Genomic DNA, 19,504 nt, shown 5'->3' on the forward strand with positions numbered 1-19,504 from the left:
AAGTAATAGCAATCAAAAGTGCATTAAGGTTTAAGACTAGAGCAAATTCTCATGTTTTCTACTTTATCGCCAAGCTGGAATTTCGTGTGATCTTTCAAAGGGATCTTCTTCAGTAGACCAACTACAGACCGAGGGTGGAAATTCCATCTATTTTATTTTTCTTGGGGTGGGGGATAAACAGATTTGTCAAAAGCAATTTTTTGGAGGGACACCAAATATACAGTGAAATGTGCTGAAAAATGTTTTGTACCGCCGAATGTATTCCTCTGAAGATTTGTTGGGTAACGAATCAACTTTTTTTCTGGGTGGGAAAAGACCCCTGGAATTTCCATCTATGCTGCATGCTTATTTTTGTTAGTTACAGAAATCTTTTATTTTAAGAAAAGGAAAAAACAATTTAATATCTATCTATATATATATATATATATATATATATATATATATATATATATATATATATATATATATATATATATACACAGTAGCTACTGAAGAGTTAACCTAAGCAGTATTTTTTTCCCATTCCTTTAAAATTTTATATCCCTCTGACAAATTTTTACAGACTTAAAAACATGTCAAATTCCACCAAATAAAACTCATCAAGATTTAAAATCAAGAACCTTGCTAGCAGTAATCAGTACCTTGTTTTTTCGATGAAGAGGCAGACCATAAATCTGAGGTCTGTTTTTTTTTCTGGTAGCTGTTGTCACGATGGATGTGAACCTATGCCAACAGACAATCACAGTAAATGTTAGCTTATGAGCAGGCTTAGCAACCAGAAGATTAAAATAAACCAACTAGAAATGTCTCTGGCAGTTTTACACTATGGCAATATTTCAAAGTATGGTTAATGTAAAAGAAAACAACAATTACTGAGAGGTACAGATAAAGAGCACACAAGTAGGATTTTTGTTTTCTCATAAACAGACCTTAAAATTGGCTGTGTTGAACTCCATCTGCTTTTGTTTGCCCTCACCTGATGGTTCCCCACAGAATACCAGCTAAAAGATCAGAACATAAAGTAAAGTCACTGCTACACTGCAATAAACCCAAAAATAATCACACATTCACATAACAAATCAGCAATGTGAGCTTTAGACAGCTGTAGATAAGAGATCTAGCTTGTTCTGAAAATTCAAAACCAGAACCTAGAATTCTATCAGATTTGCCATCATCGAAGGAGAAAGAGGGTTGAACAGAAATCACACCATGACCCCATTCCTCTGCAGTACTAATGGGAGAATAAAACTAGAGTTACATCATGGCCGTTATCAAACAGGATATGTTGCTGATTTGCTCTTACAAGTCAAAACTTCTGAATATGGTACATGGAGTTTTTAAACTAATCAATCCACCCAAATAATCTATGTATCTGGACATTTTAAGACTAACCAGAGGTGCTTTCCTACAACTTCATCAGGTACCTCACCTGTAAAATCTCAACCAGCTTCTGCAGTCCAGCCGTACTGAGGAATATTCCTGGCACTGGTGAAAAACACCATGTAAACCATTTGTTAGAAAAAACAGTAGCTGAACATTCATAACATTGTTGCAACACAATTATGTTAAAGCAGAGGAGTCCAAACTTTTCAGTACTTGGGCCAAAATTGTCAAGCCAATGCAACTCGAGGGCCAAAAAAGTTAACACATTTTTTAAACCAAAAAATGTTTACTTTTTTACCTGCTCTACAAAATATGATCATTTTAAACAAAAAAGTCAGATATTTTTGTAGTAAAATTATTGTAGATCTAAAATTTTAAAAAGACTTTTTTATTTATTTCTTATTTGTTGTATTCATCCAGTTTGCAAATTATTTTAAATAATTGAATTAGACTCTTTACCAATAATAAACTTTACTCTTTTTGATCTAATATCAGGACATTATTTGGGTCACTTGCTGTAATTGGCCAGTTTTAATAATTAAATTCAAAGCAGATTTTAATGATCCAAAGTCTGCATTTGAGTAACTAAATGTCACTGTATAAATGTCACTGTGTTTATTAAAAGATGAATACTTTGTGTCCTACTGAACATTATAAATTGTAGGATTTTTACTTTTCTGTAATAATTTTGCCCTAATTAAAAATAAAAAGTTTCCATCTTCATCAACCACCGGTGCTGGTGGACAAAATCTTTATTGAAATGCAGTGGGGGGAAACCCAAAATCAGTACTGGGGCCCTCGGGCCACACTTTTGGACATGCCTGTGTTAAAGCATGTAAATGTACCAGACTAAAACATGTGGTATGAAGCAACAGTATGAAGAAATGTTTCATACATACGTCCAGTCAAGCATCCAATGATCTGTTCTAGAGCGTCGTGGACATCTGCCTTGGTTTTATACGTCAGATGGGCTTGCTCCAGCAGCTCATAGATGAAGCTGGCACAGACAGGAGAGGACATGCATGAGTTAAAGCAAAAATAATCTGTTTGACTGAAATATTTTCTAGTCAGCCCATATATTCCCAGGACCGTGGATGTTATGCCACATTAGTTCCCTCACTTGCTTATTATGCAAAGTCAACTTTAACCAAATCTGGTAGTTTTACAACATGCAATGACCATTCCTGTCTCTGTCCCACCTTTCAGCTTCAGTCTTGGCGTCATCCTTAACAGCCCTCTCCTTCCTCTCCTTCACTTTCCACATCCAGAAAATCACCTGGTTAACTTTCATATTTGCAGCATCAAGCAAGTTCTTTCTTCACACTTTTGCCAAACTGGTCCACAGTCCACTTTACAGTTTCAGCTTCCTTCCCTCCCTGTCCTCCAGAAAACCTCCATAAACTACAACTAGTACAAAGACGGCAGTTTGCATCATTACATCATCTACTTCACATCTGAACATTAACTCCGCTGGCCCCCTGTCACATTTAGTATTAATTAATCCTATGAACCTACAAGGCCAACCATAGCCTGGACAAAGCAGGACACATAACCAACACCATGATGATGTCATACATTTTAATTTAACACGTATCTCACATTACAATAATCAGTCTCTGCTTTGAGCGTTATTGCTTTGACCACAGAGCAATTCATTATCACAACTCTGAGTTTATTAAAAGGCATCACTTAATTATTTTAAAATGTAATAAAACTGCTGACTTTTAGCCCTGTGACAAGAAACCTTTCCAGGATGGACCCTGTGTCCTCGTCTCTCGCTCAGTGACTGCTGGAGAGTCAACAGCACCCCCCCGCCCCCCCCACGACCCTGTGTTATGTCGAGCTGCGTTTCCCCATCGGATACGGCTTGACGCCACACCTGTACGGAAAAGCGGGTATAGAAAATTGATGAAGGATGGGATGTTACATTTTTTAAAAGTTTAACAACACTGCTCAAAGTTTATCAGAAAAATCAACTTGCTCTTGAATATGAACATTTTTAATTAGCAAAATGTTATTAAAGTATTGCGTAAAGTTAAACGTAGTTGAAGGTAATCTTGGCTGCTGTAGCTGTCTGTCTGGCAGATGTTTTTCATTGGAGTAAAATTAGTCCATAGATCCACAGACAGGAGACTTTTTCAGCCATTTATAGTACGACTTGTTTCTATAATGTTGCTTCACATCGAGCTTCACTCGTGTAAAAATAGAAAAAAAACTTTATAAAAGCTTTCTGAGAATTGCCTCTGGTCTCCCTCAGTTGGAAACCACTCTCCAGTCCATGTTGTAGCTGCAATTTATTTATTTATTTTTATCTTTTTGACGTAGTTTCCTTAATTATCTGTATGCATCTTAATCCTCATCATTTAAGGGGTGTCCTGGTGCGCAGCGGCTAATCAGGTGAATATTGACTGACAGCTGCTCTCACTGCAGCTCTGCCTTCTTTGGTTCAGAAAAGCACAGGTGGAATTTATTTTATTTTACTTTTTCCAAATCTGACCCAGTCAAATGCGGAACACTGTTTCACATTCCGACCCTTCTTCAAAATAACAAAACAAAAAAGCATCATGCTAAATTAGCCTGAGCTAGCGCGTTACTCTTTCAGTTTTAAATAAACATAAAAGTGACTCATGAGGAGATCCCTGGTTAGTCGCCGCGTTTATCAGCTAAGTTACTGGAAGGAGGGATTAAACGCTGACAGGCAACATGACCACAGGTGGAAACAATTCATTAACTAGAAAAAGCTGTTCCTGCGTAACAGCGAGTGAGAATGCTAATCTGCAGAATGATTTGAAATATTTGAAGAAATTTGGAGAATTTGAAAAAAAATTGGGCTGCACAGTGGCGCAGTGGGTAGCGCTGTTGCCTTGCAGCAAGAAGGTCCTGGGTTCGAGTACACCCCTGGGTCTTTCTGCATGGAGTTTGCATGTTCTCCCTGTGCATGCGTGGGTTCTTTCCGGGTACTCCGGCTTCCTCCCACAGACCAAAAACATGACTGTTAGGTTAATTGGCTTCTCCAAATTGTCCTTAGGTGTGAGTGTGTGCGTGAATAGTTGTTTGTCCTGTTTGTCTCTGTGTTGCCCTGCGACAGACTGGCGACCTGTCCAGGGTGTACCCCGCCTCTCGCCCAGTGAACGCTGGAGATAGGCACCAGCACCCCCCGCGACCCCATGAGGGATAAAGCGGTTCGGAAAATGGATGGATGGATGAAACAAAAATTGAAGGAATTTGAAGAATTTTAAGGAATTTGAAAAATTTGAAAATTTTCAAAAAAAAAAAAAAAAAAAAATAAGACAACAAGACAGAAAACAATAAGTGAGAATGCTGATAAAGAAAAACAAGGAAAAAAAACAGGAAAACAATAAGTATAGACACGCTTATCAAGGAAGTTGTTGTCAGATAAGAACTTATTCAATCTGCTGAACTTTCTTACCTGCTGGCTCATAAATCTAAAGAAAAACTTTGACCACCGCTACTTTCCTTTATGTCATCTGTGGTCAGTTTAAGACGCTCTGCCAAAAGTTATGATTGAACACCGATGAAGCTGAGATTGGCAGATCTCTGCTTTGCAAAGACCCGCCCCACTCTCTTTCTGATTGGCTAATGTCCCGGCTTTGCCAGGTTTTATTGGGTGAGAGCAGCTTCAGTTTAAAACCTTGAAAAAAAAAGTCTAGACGGAACAATTTGCGCTCATTTTCCAAATGACGGAAATCCGTCACAGCGACGGAGAACTTTAACATGTCACTTAGCCTTCTGTGATCAGGACAGTCAGAGTTGAATTTCTAGCTTGCAGTTAATGGCAGGTTTTTGTTGACTCTGATCATTGTTAATATTATTATAAATATATATTAAATATATATATATAAATATATATAAGTCCAAGTATGGACTTGTGTCTATACTTGTCCTGTTAGATCTCAGTGCTGTGTTTGATACAGTTGATCACAATATTCTCCTACAAAGACTTGAACATACTGTAGGGATTAAGAGGAAAGCATTAGGCTGGTTTAAATCTTATCTGTCAGACAGATTCCAATTTGTTCATGTTAATAATAAATCTTCCTCAAACTCTAGGGTCACCTGTGGAGTACCACAGGGTTCAGTCCTTGGACCAATTCTCTTTACTATATATATATGCTTCCGATAGGCAAAATTATCAGACAGCATGGGATTAATTTCCACTGTTATGCTGATGATACTCAGCTATATTTATCCATAAATCCTGATGAATCCAATCAATTACTTCGACTGCAGTCATGTCTTGATGACATCAAAAGCTGGATGACTTTAAATTTCCTGCATCTAAATTCTGACAAGACCGAAGTTTTAATCTTTGGGCCAGAGTCCTCAAAAAATAAACTTCTTAACCAATCACTTAATCTGGGTGGCATTAACCTGGCCTCTGGTAATAAAGTAAAAAATCTTGGTGTTATTTTTGACCAAGACATGTCATTTAAATCCCATATTAAACAGGTTTCCAGAGTTTCCTTTTTTCACCTCCGGAATATTGCCAAAATTAGAAACATTCTGTCCAGGAGTGATGCTGAAAAATTAGTCCATGCATTTGTTACTTCAAGGCTGGACTATTGTAATTCTTTACTATCAGGAAGTCCACAAAATGCAGTTCAAAGCCTTCAGCTGATCCAAAATGCTGCAGCAAGAGTTCTGATGAAAATCAACAAGAGGGATCATATTTCTCCAATTTTAGCTTCCCTTCATTGGCTTCCTGTTAAATCAAGAATAGAATTTAAAATTCTTCTTCTAACGTATAAAGCCCTTAATAATCAAACTCCATCATATATCAGAGCTCTGATTACCCCGTATGTTCCTAACAGAGCACTTCGCTCTCAGACTGCAGGTCTGCTGGTGGTTCCTAGAGTCTCTAAAAGTAGAATGGGAGGCAGATCCTTTAGCTATCAGGCTCCTCTCCTGTGGAACCAACTCCCAGTTTTGGTCCGTGAGGCAGACACCCTGTCTACTTTTAAGACTAGGCTTAAAACTTTTCTTTTTGACAAAAATTATAACTAGAGTGGCTCATGTTACTCTCAGCTACCTTTATAGTTTTACTGCTATAGGCTTAGGCTACTGGAGTATATCAGGATCTAATTTTCTCACTCTATTGAGTTCTACTGTTCTTCAATTATGCATTATGTGTTGTCATTTCTGCTTTAACTTTCTGTTCTCTCTCTTTTCTCTTCATAGTAGGTACACCTGGTCTGGCGTTCTGTTAACTGTGACATCATCCAGAGAAGACGGCTCACCTGCTACTACCATCTAATGTAGAACAGATTACTAGATCAATGTGTGCTTCTGTGCTTTTTTGTTTCTCTTGTTGTGTCTCTGTTCTGTCTTCTGTAACCCCAGTCGGTCGAGGCAGATGACCGTTCATACTGAGCCCGGTTCTGCCGGAGGTTTTTCCTTCCCGTTAATGGGTGGTTTTTCTTCCCACTGTCGCTTCATGCTTGCTCAGTATGAGGGATTGCAGCAAAGCCATGTACAATGCAGATGACTCTTCCTGTGGCTCTACGGTTCCCCAGGAGCGAATGCTGCTTGTCGGGACTTTGATGCAATCAACTGGTTTCCTTATATAGGACATTTTTGACCAATCTGTATAATCTGACCCAATCTGTATAATATGATTGAACTTGACTTTGTAAAGTGCCTTGAGATGACATGTTTCATGATTTGGCGCTATATAAATAAAACTGAATTGAATTGAAATTGAATATATTGTAGTTCCAAAGAAGTGATTCCCGAACAGCTAGGGAAAAACATGGAATACAGCATATTTATTTATTTGTATATAAACTGGGTGCGATTTGCTGGGGTGGGGTGGGGGGGGATCCCCCCCCCCCTCTGGTTGTGATGTCCCCCCCTCTGGTCATTCATGTTTTATCCCTGGGGGGGATACATTCCTCCCCCTTCTGATCTGAATAAGTAATATCAGGGGTTTAATGTTCTCCGTCGCTGTGAGGGACTTTCGTCATTTGGAAAATGAGCGCAAAATGTTCCGTGCAGACTTTTTATTCAAGATTTAAAACAGAAGCTGCGCTCAACCAATGAAATCTGGCAGAGCCAGGACATTAGCCAATCAGAAAGAGAGTAGGGAAGGTCTTTGCAAAGCGGAGATCTGCCAGTCTGAGGTTTATCGGTGTTCAATTATTTTAACTTTTGGAAGAAGATCTCAAACTGACCGCAGATGCATGAACGAAAGTAGTGGTGGTCAAAGGTTTTCTTTGGATTTATGCAAACCAACTGGTCAGAAAGTTCAGTGGATAGAACAGCTGACAACTTCCCTCGGTAAGTGTGTCTGTCGCTGTTATGTTTTATTTAAAACTGAAAGAGTAACGCTCTAGCTCTGCTAATTTAGCATGATACGCTTTTTTTTTTTAAGAAGAAGAAGGAGGGTCGGAATGTGAAACGATGTCCCGGTTTGACTGGGTCTGATTCGGAAAAAATAAAAAAAAAAAAAAATAAAAAAATCATAAATATTATTTCACTTGCGCTTTTCTGTAACAAAGAAGGTCATGGAGGGGCTGTTGACCATCTCCAGCAGTCAATGAGTGAGAGGTAGGGACACAGTGTATATAAGATTGATTTATATTGAATGTGACAGTGGAGTTAGTGGTTAATGTACAGGTGTGAAGAAGATGATGTAATGATGCAACTGGCTGTCTTTTGAATTAGCTGCAGTTTATGGAGGGTTTTGAAATAGTAAAGTGGAAAGGTGAGTGGACTGTGGACCAGTTTGGCAAAAGTGCGAAGGAAGAACTTGCTTGATGCTGCAAATATGAAAGTTAACCAGATGATGTTATGGATGTGGAAAGTGAAGGAGATTATGAAGAGGCTGTCCAGGATGGCGCCAAGGCTCTGAATCTGGAAGGTGGAGAGATACAGGAATTGTCAATGAAACTACCAGATTTTGTTAAAGTGGACTTTGCACAATAAGCAAATGAGGTTACTAAGGTGGCATGACGTCCACGGTCCCGGGTATATATGGGCTGACTAGAAAAAATGTTCAGTCAAATTGATTATTTTTGCTTTAACCCCTACATATTATGGATTTTTCAAAATTTATATTAATACATGTCTTGTGTCCTTCACATTTGTAAATAAATTTTTTTGTTAGTTTATTAAGAGTATTATTACGTTTTCTGCTCAAAGCGGTTAAAGTAAACTAATACCGACTCCCGACAGTAAATGGCGCAAGTTTAAAAACAATAGTCTAACCTACTGGACCTAGCTAGCTACCTGAAAGAGCACCTGCTATCTTACATTATTAATAAAACTTTCATTCTTTATTAAAACTTTTGAAATGATCCCCCCTCTGGTTTTTATATATATATATATATATATATATATATATATATATATATATATATATATATATATATATATATATATATATATATATATATATATATATATATATAGTGTTTCCCGCATGAATTTGCTTAGGCGAGGCGGTGAGTTGGGGGGTGGGGTGCGACGACAAGTTCTGCGCGGACCAACTGGGGGAAGGAGACGACAATTTTTGTGCGGGGGGGGGGGGGGGGGGGGGTATTCATGTGTTTTTTCCCTGCCATTCACGCACGCGCGAAAGCAACAACAAAAAAAAAAAAAAAAAAAACGCGTGTTAACGTCACATTAACACGCAAGCATGAGATCGTTTTTTTTTTTTTTTTTGGGAAGGTTGGCGAGGCGGTAGCCTCGCCAAGATAGCGCTGCGGGAAACCCTGAGATATATATATATATATATATATATATATATATATATATATATATATATATATATAGTTACATGTTGCTATTTTTTTCTTCGTTCCCTGATGACTTGTTTGTTGTTTTATTTTTATTTATTTTTACAAGCATTTAGCTGGGCTGGTGTCACACCTGTGGGTGATTGTGGTTCTTGTGACGAGCGAGGCAGTGAAGGAGGCTGCAGCAGCAGCGGACTTTTGAAAATACAATTAATTGAAAGGACGGTGCGGGAAGGCTCTGCAAAAAGAAGAGTACCTTCACCTCGGGAAGGATCTACTCAGAGGGGCGCGTCGGATGTTTTGGCCGGAATTAAGTTTGTTTCGTTTTGTTCCATTTGTTTGGGAAACCGGCTGGACGCTAACAAGGAAAAGCACCGGGAGAGTTACACGCCAGCTAGGAATAACCACTGAAGAACCACAAGTGGTGTATTTTTAAGGAAAATAATAAAACTACCTGCATATTAAGGACCAAAGAGAAAAAAGAAAATAAACTATTCAACGGAGCGTCTGATGGACGAGGGATCGCTAGGGCTCGCCCTTCCTCAGGATCAGTTGGTTGGGGAACTCTGATCAGAAATCTAAGGTAAGCCCCCACCACACTGTGTGTTCCGTCAGGTGCCCGTTTTTTTTTTTTTTTTTTTTCACCATTTCCTCTTATTCACAGTACCATGTTTATTACGACCCCTATCTTCTCTCAATGAGAAGACAGATAACACGAGCCAGAGTGAGAGGTAGCGGGACGTAACAAGTGGGGGCTCGTCCGGGAGCGCGGAACTTTCTTTTGACTTTATAAAAAGTTGCATTTAAATATCGGGGTTTCATTGTTTCCTGTATAGATGGTTGGAAGTAGCGAGAAATTATGGAGGAATTTAAAGTCCAAGAATTCTTAAATGAGGGTCAGAATTTGAGAATGAGAGACTGGTACCAACTTAAAAAAGAACAACTGTTAAAAATAGCGGAGTACTTGAAGGTTCAATGTCCACCTGGTACAAAAAAGTTGACTTAATTGAAGCCTTAATAAGTAAGTTTTCCCCTGAAAGTCTTTCGGAAACGCATCCAAATGTTATGGAGTTACAGTTTGCAAAATTGGAGGTGGAAAAAGAATGTATCAGGCAGAAAGCAGCACAGGAAGCTGCCACGCTTGAGTTGGGTAGAGAACGGATGAGATGGTAGTTTGAGTACAAACAGAAAGAACTAGAGAATGAACAACAAAAGCTGGCATTAGAAGAACGGAAAATTGCAGTTATGGAAGCAGAAAGAGTTTTTGATTTAAGTAAAAACATCCGATTAGTTCCCCAGTTTTGCGAAACGGAAGTTGACGTTTTCTTTCTTTCGTTTGAAAAGATAGCAAAATCTTTAAAGTGGCCCGAGAATAAATGGTCTCTGCTTGTACAGAGTGTGTTTACTGGCAGAGCTCTGGAGGTTTATGCTGCGCTTGATGCAGAGAAGTCGTCATCTTATCAAGATGTAAAAACTGCTGTTCTTGCCGCATACCAGCTGTCTCCAGAAGTTTATCGACAGGGTTTCCGAAACATGAGAAAAAGTGCGACTCATACTTACATTGAATATGCTAGGGAGAAGGAGATAGCATTTGACAAATGGGTGCGTTCAAAGAATATTGGTCAGGAGTATGACAAATTAAAACAGCTTATTCTCTTGGAAGATTTTAAAGGTAGTGTTTCTTTTGAGGTAAAAAATTACTTAGAGGATCAAAACTCACTCATCAGTGTTCAGTGAGAGGAGGGAGTAAGTTCATTAGTTGTCAAACACAGCATGGGACTGGAGGTGAAGGTGGTTTCCAGAGACCATCTAGAGCACAGGTGTCAAACTCAAGGCCCGCGGGCCAAATCTGGCCCTTCAAGGTAAATTATCCGGCCCTCGAGAGCCAAAAAAAAAGGCATATATCCTTTTATAGTGTATAAAGTGGCTAAAACTATGCCTCCTGTAAGTGTAACTCACCCCAATATCAACTTTTTTTTGCTGATAAACTGTATAAACTGGGCCTAAGAGTGCTACTTTTATGTTACTGTGCGTTTTTTATACTACTGTGTGAACTGGAATGAAATTATGAAATGAAAAGTATCGTCTCTACACATTCAAGCGGCCCTTTTAATGACTTCATGATGCCAAAGTGGCCCCATACAGAAATTAGTTTGACACCTCTGATCTAGAGGGATCAAGACATCACCGATGAATGTGCAGCGATAGGGAGGCATACGTTCAGAAGCATTGGTATGCTACTATTGTGGTAAAAAGGGACACAAGAAAACTGAGTGCTGGGCTTTAGCAAATAAGAAAAAGATGAAGGAAACTACTCCTAGACCTGGTTTATTAGTGTCAGAAAGATCAAAGCATGTTAGTCAGGGCTCAGTTAGTACTGTGCTGGATCTGTATAAAGATTTTCTTTCTTCTGGGGTTGTGTCCGTTACTGGAAATGATTATCCTGTAGTTATTTTGCGAGATACTGGTGCTGCTCAGTCACTCTGGGTAGTGAAGGATGTGATTCTTCCTCCTTCTAGCTCAATGAAAATGTGTGCACTTATTCAAGGAGTGAACAATGATGTTTCTGAATTTAAGTCTGTCCCTCTTCATGAAGTCTATTTAAAGTCATCTTTAGTGACAGGGGTCGTTAAAATTGGGGTGGTGTCCAGTTTACCTATTCATGGTGTCACCTTTGTACTGGGGAATGATTTAGCTGGTAAAAAGGTACATGTTGCCCTTCTGGTTGTGAATACCCCTGCATGTACTTCTGAGACGGAGGCTATTCAAAGGGAACTTCCTGGAGTTTTTCCTACCTGTGTTGTCACTCGCTCTCAGTCTAAAGTCAGTCAGGAGGAACCCAAAGAAACAGTGAGAAATCAAGAAGAACCAGAGGTTATTCTTGCTGAAACTTTCTTTGCTGAGGGTGCAGCAGATGAACAAAAGTATAGTAAGGAGGATTTGATTAGGGAACAGAGTAACGATCCTTTTATTAGGGATGCCTTGTCGAAAGCTGGTTTTTTAGAAGATGTGGCAGGAGAGCCTGTAAGTTTGTATGTGAAAGACGGTGTTTTGATGAGAAAATGGAGAGATCCTCAATGTCCTGCTGCTGAAGAATGGAGAGTGTATCATCAGATTGTCCTTCCCTTTTGTTATAGGGAGGAGATTATGAGATTAGCTCATGAAGTCCCTACTTCAGGGCATTTTGGCATTAATAAGACCAAGGCTAGGATCATGAGGCACTTTTATTGGCCCACAATCCGGAAGGATGTTGTGGAATTTTGTAAGACCTGCCATGCATGTCAAATTGGTGGAAAGCCCAACCAAAACATTCCCCCTGCTCCACTGATTCCTATTCCAGTGGTTGGAGAACCGTTCAGTCGTGTTTTAATAGATTGTGTGGGCCCCTTACCAAGAACTAAGTGTGGACACCAATATCTGTTAACAGTTATGGATGTTGCTACACGTTATGTGGAAGCTTTTGCTTTGCGTAACATTTGCTCAAAAACAATCTTGGATTGCCTTCTCAAGTTTTTTCTTCCTAGAGAGATACAGTCCGATCAGGGTTCTAACTTTATGGCCGGAGTTTTTCAAGCAGTGATGAAAGAGCTAGGGATTAAACACTTCAAGTCATCTGTGTACCATCCACAGTCACAGGGGGCGCTGGAACGCTACCATCAGACTCTTAAGTCCATGATCAGGACCTACTGTGTGGATCAGCCTGGGGAGTGGGACAAAAGTGTTCCATTTCTCTTGTTTGCTATCCGTGACTCTGTGAGTCTACAGGCTTTAGTCCGTTTGAGTTGGTCTATGGACATGAAGTGAGGGGTCCGCTAAAGTTGGTCAAAGAGAAGTTTTTGGCCAAGGAACCTGACAGAAACGTTTTAGATTACATTTCTGAGTTTAAGGAGCGCTTGAAAGTAGCTTGCACTCTGGCAAGAAGCCAATTACAACAAGCCCAAAGAAAGATGAAGGACCGTTTTGATCAGAAAGCCGTTTCTAGAAAATTTGCAGTTGGGGATAGAGTGTTGGTACTTTTGCCCATTCGAGGTGACCCCCTGCAAGCAAAATTCTCTGGACCATATATAATCAAGGAAAAAGTGGGGGAAGTCAACTATGTTGTATCTACACCGGATAGGAGAAAGTCGACACATTTGTGCCATGTGAATCTAATTAAGCCATATTATGACTGGAATACACTACCACCTGTAACTGTGTGTGTTATTCACCCTGATAAGGAGGAAGAAATGGATTCAGCTGAACTGGATTGTATGGGTCCTAAGGATCTTAAGTTGGAAAATAGTGTAGTGTTGGCTGATCAAGAGAAGGCACCTGTTCCGTCAGGTGCCCGTTTTTTTTTTTTTTGTTCACCGTTTCCTCTTATTCACAGTACCATGTTTATTACGACCCCTATCTTCTCTCAATGAGAAGACAGATAACACGAGCCAGAGTGAGAGGTAGCGGGACGTAACTATATATATATATATATATATATATATATATATATATATATATATATATATATATATATATATATATATATATATATATATATATATACACAGTGTGTGTGCGATTTGCAAAAAAAAAAAAAAAAAAAACGGGGGGGGGGGGATCATTTCAAAAGTTGTATTAATGAATAAAAGTTTTATTAATAATGGTTAGCTAGCAGGTGCTCTTTCAGGTAGTTAGCTAGATCCAGTAGGTTTTTAAACTTGCGCCATTTACTGTTGGGATTCGGTAGTGGGTAGTTTACTTTAACTGCTTTGAGTAGAAAACTTAATAATACTCTTTAAAAACAAACAAAAATTTGAATTTACAAATGTAAAAGGACAAGACATGTTTTAATATAAATTTTGAAAAATCCATAATATGCAGGGGTTAAAGCAAAAATAATCAATTTGACTGAACATTTTTTCTAGTCAGCCCATATATTCCAGAGGCCATGGATGTCATGCCACCTTAGTAACCTCATTTGCTTATTGTGCAAAATCCACTTTAACCAAATCTGGTAGTTCCATTGACAATTCCTGTATCTCTCCCACCTTCCAGCTTCAGAGCCTTGGCGCCATCCTGGACAGCCCTCCCCATAATCTCCTTCACTTTCCACATCCATAACATCATCTGGTTAACTTTCATATTTGCAGCATCAAGCAAGTTCTTCCTTTGCACTTTTGCCAAACTGGTCCACAGTCCACTCACCTTTCCACTTAATTTCAAAATCTTCCATAAACTGCAGCTAATTCAAAAGACAGCCAGTTGCATCATTACAGTCAAACCATCGTTTCACATTCTGACCCTTCTTCCTCTTAAAAAAAAAAAGCAAGCCACGCTAAATCAGCCGAGTCAGAGCATTACTCTTTCAGTTTTAAATAAAACATAACAGTGAATCATGGGAAGATCCCTGGTTAGTTGCTGCGTTTATCAGCTTAATTACTGGAAGCGAGGGAATAAACACTGACAGGTGACGTGGCCATAGGTGGAAATAACTCATCAATTAACTGCAAGAGCAGCGACAGACACACTTACCGAGGGAAGTAGTTGTCAGATGTTCTATCCGCTGAACTTTCTGACCTGCTGGTTCGCATGAATCCAAAGAAAACCTTTGACCACCACTACTTTCATTCATATCATCTGTGGTCAGTTTGAGATGTTCTTCCAAAAGTTAAAATGATTTAACACCGATAAACCTCAGACTGGCAGATCTCCGCTTTGCAAAGACCTGCCCTACTCTCTTTCTGATTGGCTAATGTCCTGGCTCTGCCAGATTTCATTGGTTGAGCGCAGCTTCTGTTTAAAATCTTGAATAAAAAGTCTACACGGAACATTTTGTGCTCATTTTCCAAATGACGGAAATCCGTCGCAGTGACGGAGCACTTTAAACCCTGATGATATTACTCATTCAGATCAGAAGGGGGAGGAATGTTAACCTGACCCTAGCCAGATTGATATCGCTCCGCCTAGCTTCACTCACATCCATCTGGGACCTCTCCCATAGAGTGATTTCTCCAACCAATATTATTGTCCAGCCAATCAGGACGCAGGGCTGGAGTTTCATAGATGTGACGTAGTGGAGAAGCGACCGTGAGACTGTTTTGATTCAACAATGGCGGCTCGCATCGAGGAAGCAAGCGTTAACATTGATGCTGCTATTTCTTCCGTGTTGTCCAATCTACCTAATATTGTTTCATTAAAAGAACATCAGAGAACGGCTCTGAAGGCTTTTGTTGGTGAAAACGATGTTTTCGCCTTTCTCCCGACCAGATTTGGCAAGTTTTGTTTTCCGGGGCGCACCCGTGGCGGACGCGGCGCCTGTGGCGGACGTGGTCGGCCCAGGATCGACTCCGATCCGTGGCGCTTTGCCGCCTGTCTTCCCCCCTCTTCCCGTCAGCTCACTGTCAATAAAACGCGTGCCACTAGAGCCGCAAACACATTTTAAAAAAAAAAAGTTAACTTTTTTACTGCGTCGCTCTCATTGGCGTGTTGGCTTCGGTGTAAGTGGTTGAAATAGCACGTCGATAAAGATGACAGACGAGTGGTTTATCCAATCATATGCAAGGATTTTTTTCAGTCCCAGATGGATGTGAGTGGAGCTAGGCGGAGTGTATATATATATATATATATATATATATATATATATATATATATATATATATATATATATATATATATATATATATATATATATATATATATATATATATATATTTTTTTTTTTTTTTTTTTTTTTTTTTTTTTTTTTAATTTAAAACACTTCACAATATGATACCCTTGTGAGGTGCAAAGACAGGACTGGGAATAAGTGACAAAGCAACCAGAGGTCAGTTAAAAACTGAATCAATACTTTGTTCCTTTCAGAGAATGAGAACATGGGGTAAGAGGTTGTGGCAATGGGGAAAACCCACCAACTCTTACAGTCACCTACATTCCTGGTTTAGTGATGCCTTTGTCACCTGGAACTTCATATGAATCAATGGCAGCTTCCAAATCCAGAAGTATTTCTGTCAGAGCAAGCAGAACATCTCACATGATATTTAAATATGTTTCTAGAATTGCTAAAAACGCTGCTCGTGAACCATACTTACGTTTGATTTTACCAATCGTTTCTAAATTTATTTTTAAACCTGAAAAAAGATAGAAATGAAAACAAGAAGATGTTTGGGATGTTAGCAGTTTTCGTTTTGAGAATTCTCAACTCAAATCAGTACACAACCAATTCAAGTGTTTAAGGGAAAAAAGCTGAAGGAAGGTTGCTTTAACATTGACACCTATACAAGTTAAAACAGGTTGTTCAAACGGGTTTTACACAAAAAAATAAAAAAAAGTTTCCTGCGGGAATAATCTTTTGTCTATGTGTCAGTGAGTGAGTTAGCTTTGTAAGAGACTTGACCTGGGTTGAGGGACTCAACATTATGGTCTTCAGTAACAGAGCCTCCTTGGCTGACTTCTTTGACCTGCTCCATCAGGAGCCGGTCCACAGCAGCGATGGCAGAAGCAAGGTCATATGGAGTCAGGTCAAAGGATGTTGATTCTTCACATGTCTTCTCCTGCAGAGAACAGAACTGCTGCATCATCTAATGGATTAGCCAATAACATCATCATAATTCTTATTATTTTTGTTTCTAAAGCACTTTAAAATTCACAAGAAATCTCAAAATGCTACAGTCTAGTGCTACATGAAACAACATAATAAAAACAGGAGCAATGAAATGTAGATAAAATACAACAGTAAAAGCAGTGAGCAAAATGAAAGCAAAGATGTGAATCAACCGGAGGGACGGGCACAGGGGGATCTCCTTGATGTCTAGAAGTCCAGTTATAAACTTTTTGGATTAGGGTGGTCGAAATAATAAATAATTCAATATAATCTATACTAGAAAGGGAATTATCTAAAGATACTCTATTGCGTCACCTCATCACAACTTTGCACAGCAATACCCTGGTGAGCTTCTCAAACACAAGATGCTCTTGCTGTATAAGAACGACTTAAAAAGATCAACGATACTCCAGAACTAGTGAACAGGACAGACGACATAACCTAAAGGAGGTCTGGATCATAATTGTCTAGACCAGAGCTTTTCAAAGTGGGGTCCCTATGGGGTACTAGAGAGGCCTCAGAAAACTGGAGGAAAAATCTAAAATATATATTTTCAGGATTTATGTTGTGTAGAACATATTACGAGAGGATATCGTCGACATAAATATGTATACATATGTATATAAATATAGACACATTTATACATATAACAAGCCCTCCCACTACACACACATTTGAGAGGTTTGTGTTCAGTTTTTTTTTTAAAGTTTGTTAATCAGGGGGAATACACTAGTGCTAAAAACATGTTAGTTAATATTTTGATGTTAAACAAATGTAATAATAATTATTGAACAGCGAATAAAAGGAAAACATTTGAAAAAACTTTCCTTACATATTTTGTAGCACTGTTTGTGGGTTTGCATGCTGTTTGGGGCCCATGGCATGGAAATGTTTGGCAACCCCTGGTCTAGACAACCTAACCTAACCAAAGACCAAAACCCAAGGGGAGCGTGACCAAGTCAAGCCAATGGCAGACCAGTTTCAAGAGCATTTCTGTAATAAAGTTGTTTTAGCCAAACCTGTTTCAAAAGATCTGCCTGTGGCCTCTCATCATTAGCAAGCTAACCTATAACAGGGCACCAGACTAACTGGGTCAACTGGTGCACCTAACTTTTTCACTTGGCAGCACAGAGCTGTACGTAAAGAGACCCTCAACTACATGGCACTAGTCCAATAAACCTGTCAAGCTGCTAACAAGTTCAAGACGGAAACCAGACAACAAGAGAATGCAAACATGAAGCTAAAGGTCAAATGACTCAGCATTACAGAAAAACATTAGTGTCTGCTCTGGAAAATGATTCTTCCTCTTGTTTTCACATCCCTTTTAACTTCTCATCACTGTAAATACTGCTAATAAAGCACTGACATGCTTTTTTAACAAAACTGCCCAAACAAATTCAGACTCCACCATGTCAGAGACCATAACTTGTGCAAAATGTGATTTCAAGATCCTTCATGAATAACACAACACCAGATATTTGTTTAAATATTTCCAACTTTCTAATAATTTTTTTTAAATAATACTCATAGCAAAATACATTCCTGAAATGTGTCCTCTGCATGTAACCCATCCCTCAGGGAGCAGTGGGCTGCCGCTGTATAGCGCAGGGGGAGCATTCCGGGACTAAGAGTCTTGCTCAGGGACCCAGAGAGGTAGTCTGTGGGAGTCAAACCAGGAACCTTGCAGCCTCTCCAGGATGCAAGTGCCCTGCTCTCTAATGACAACGCCACCCGCCAAAATGATTAGTGGCCAATGTGATGATGATAATCTGAATAAACATTAACAAACGATGGACTCAGACTGAAGCTAACAGGGTAGACGCCAGTCAGATTCAGCATGTGTCCCAATCTACCCTGCTGACTAGTTGATCAATGGAACCATTGTCCAAAATGATCAGAAACACAGAACGTGACCAGGGCTGTTGCTGAGGATATATTTACAAAGACAGGACCCTTTTCCCCCATTGTAAAAAAGATAATGAGTAAATTATAAAAAAATAAATGAATCAATGACGAGCCTGCATACAGAGAGGAGGTGGGTCAATTGATCCACAGGTGCAGTCGGAAACACCTGGAGCTTAACCCGCTGAGGACAGTGGAGATGATGGTGGAATTCCAGAGAACACCCCTCACAAAGCCTCCTTCACTGGCGCCAACAACATCATGCTGCTGTGGATCACTTCCAGTTCCCAGGAACCACCCTTTCTCAGGACCTGAGCTGGTCCTCATACATGGACCATGTTCTGAAGAAGCCCCAGCAGAGACTGGACTTCCTACAGCAACTCAAGAAGTCCAACCTTCCACAGGAGCTGCTGATCACCTTCTACACGGCCATCATTCAAGCTGTGCATATAAACGCAGGTCCTGTAACCTGACCTCAATCTGCCCTGCCTACTCTAAGATTTAATGTATGGGTTCTGTTCTAGGCAATGTTTTTATAGAACCAGAAGGAGGCATCTAGAATAGCTATGAAGAAAAAATATTTGACCCACCAACAGCCACACCAACTATGAGTCACTGGTGATAACATCCTGAGATCATCCATGAGGACAATTAAACCACATAATAATGTCTCTGTGTGAATAAAACATAAAGAGTAATAACAAAAACATAGTGGGACTGCACAATTCAGCTGTTAGAGCTGTCGCCTTGCACCAAGAAGGTCTGGGGTTCCAATCCCAGCCAGGGTTCTTTCTGCACGGCGTGTCTTGTTCTCCTTGTGCCAGTGAGGGTTCTTTCTGGGTACTGCAGCTTCCTCCCACAGTCCAAATACATGTATTTAAGGAAA

General features: G+C 39.5%; 1 protein-coding gene across 4 annotated transcripts in view; it reads right to left on the reverse strand.

Moving 5' to 3' along the window:
- Window positions 1-19,504, reverse strand: part of rtel1 (regulator of telomere elongation helicase 1) — a 100,356-nt gene that overhangs the window by 55,616 nt on the left and 25,236 nt on the right. For all 4 annotated transcript variants that reach the window (XM_036133135.1, XM_036133136.1, XM_036133137.1 and 1 more), the window contains 7 exons: window positions 16,510-16,666; window positions 16,205-16,243; window positions 16,045-16,120; window positions 2,283-2,380; window positions 1,430-1,485; window positions 930-1,001; window positions 642-723 (listed from right to left, as the gene is read on the reverse strand). In XM_036133135.1, the coding sequence (XP_035989028.1) occupies window positions 642-723; window positions 930-1,001; window positions 1,430-1,485; window positions 2,283-2,380; window positions 16,045-16,120; window positions 16,205-16,243; window positions 16,510-16,666 (580 nt within the window). The remainder of the gene's footprint in view (window positions 1-641; window positions 724-929; window positions 1,002-1,429; window positions 1,486-2,282; window positions 2,381-16,044; window positions 16,121-16,204; window positions 16,244-16,509; window positions 16,667-19,504) is intronic.

The sequence above is a fragment of the Fundulus heteroclitus genome, unplaced genomic scaffold (genome assembly GCF_011125445.2).
Source record: "Fundulus heteroclitus isolate FHET01 unplaced genomic scaffold, MU-UCD_Fhet_4.1 scaffold_58, whole genome shotgun sequence".
NCBI classification, from domain to species: Eukaryota; Metazoa; Chordata; class Actinopteri; order Cyprinodontiformes; family Fundulidae; genus Fundulus; species Fundulus heteroclitus.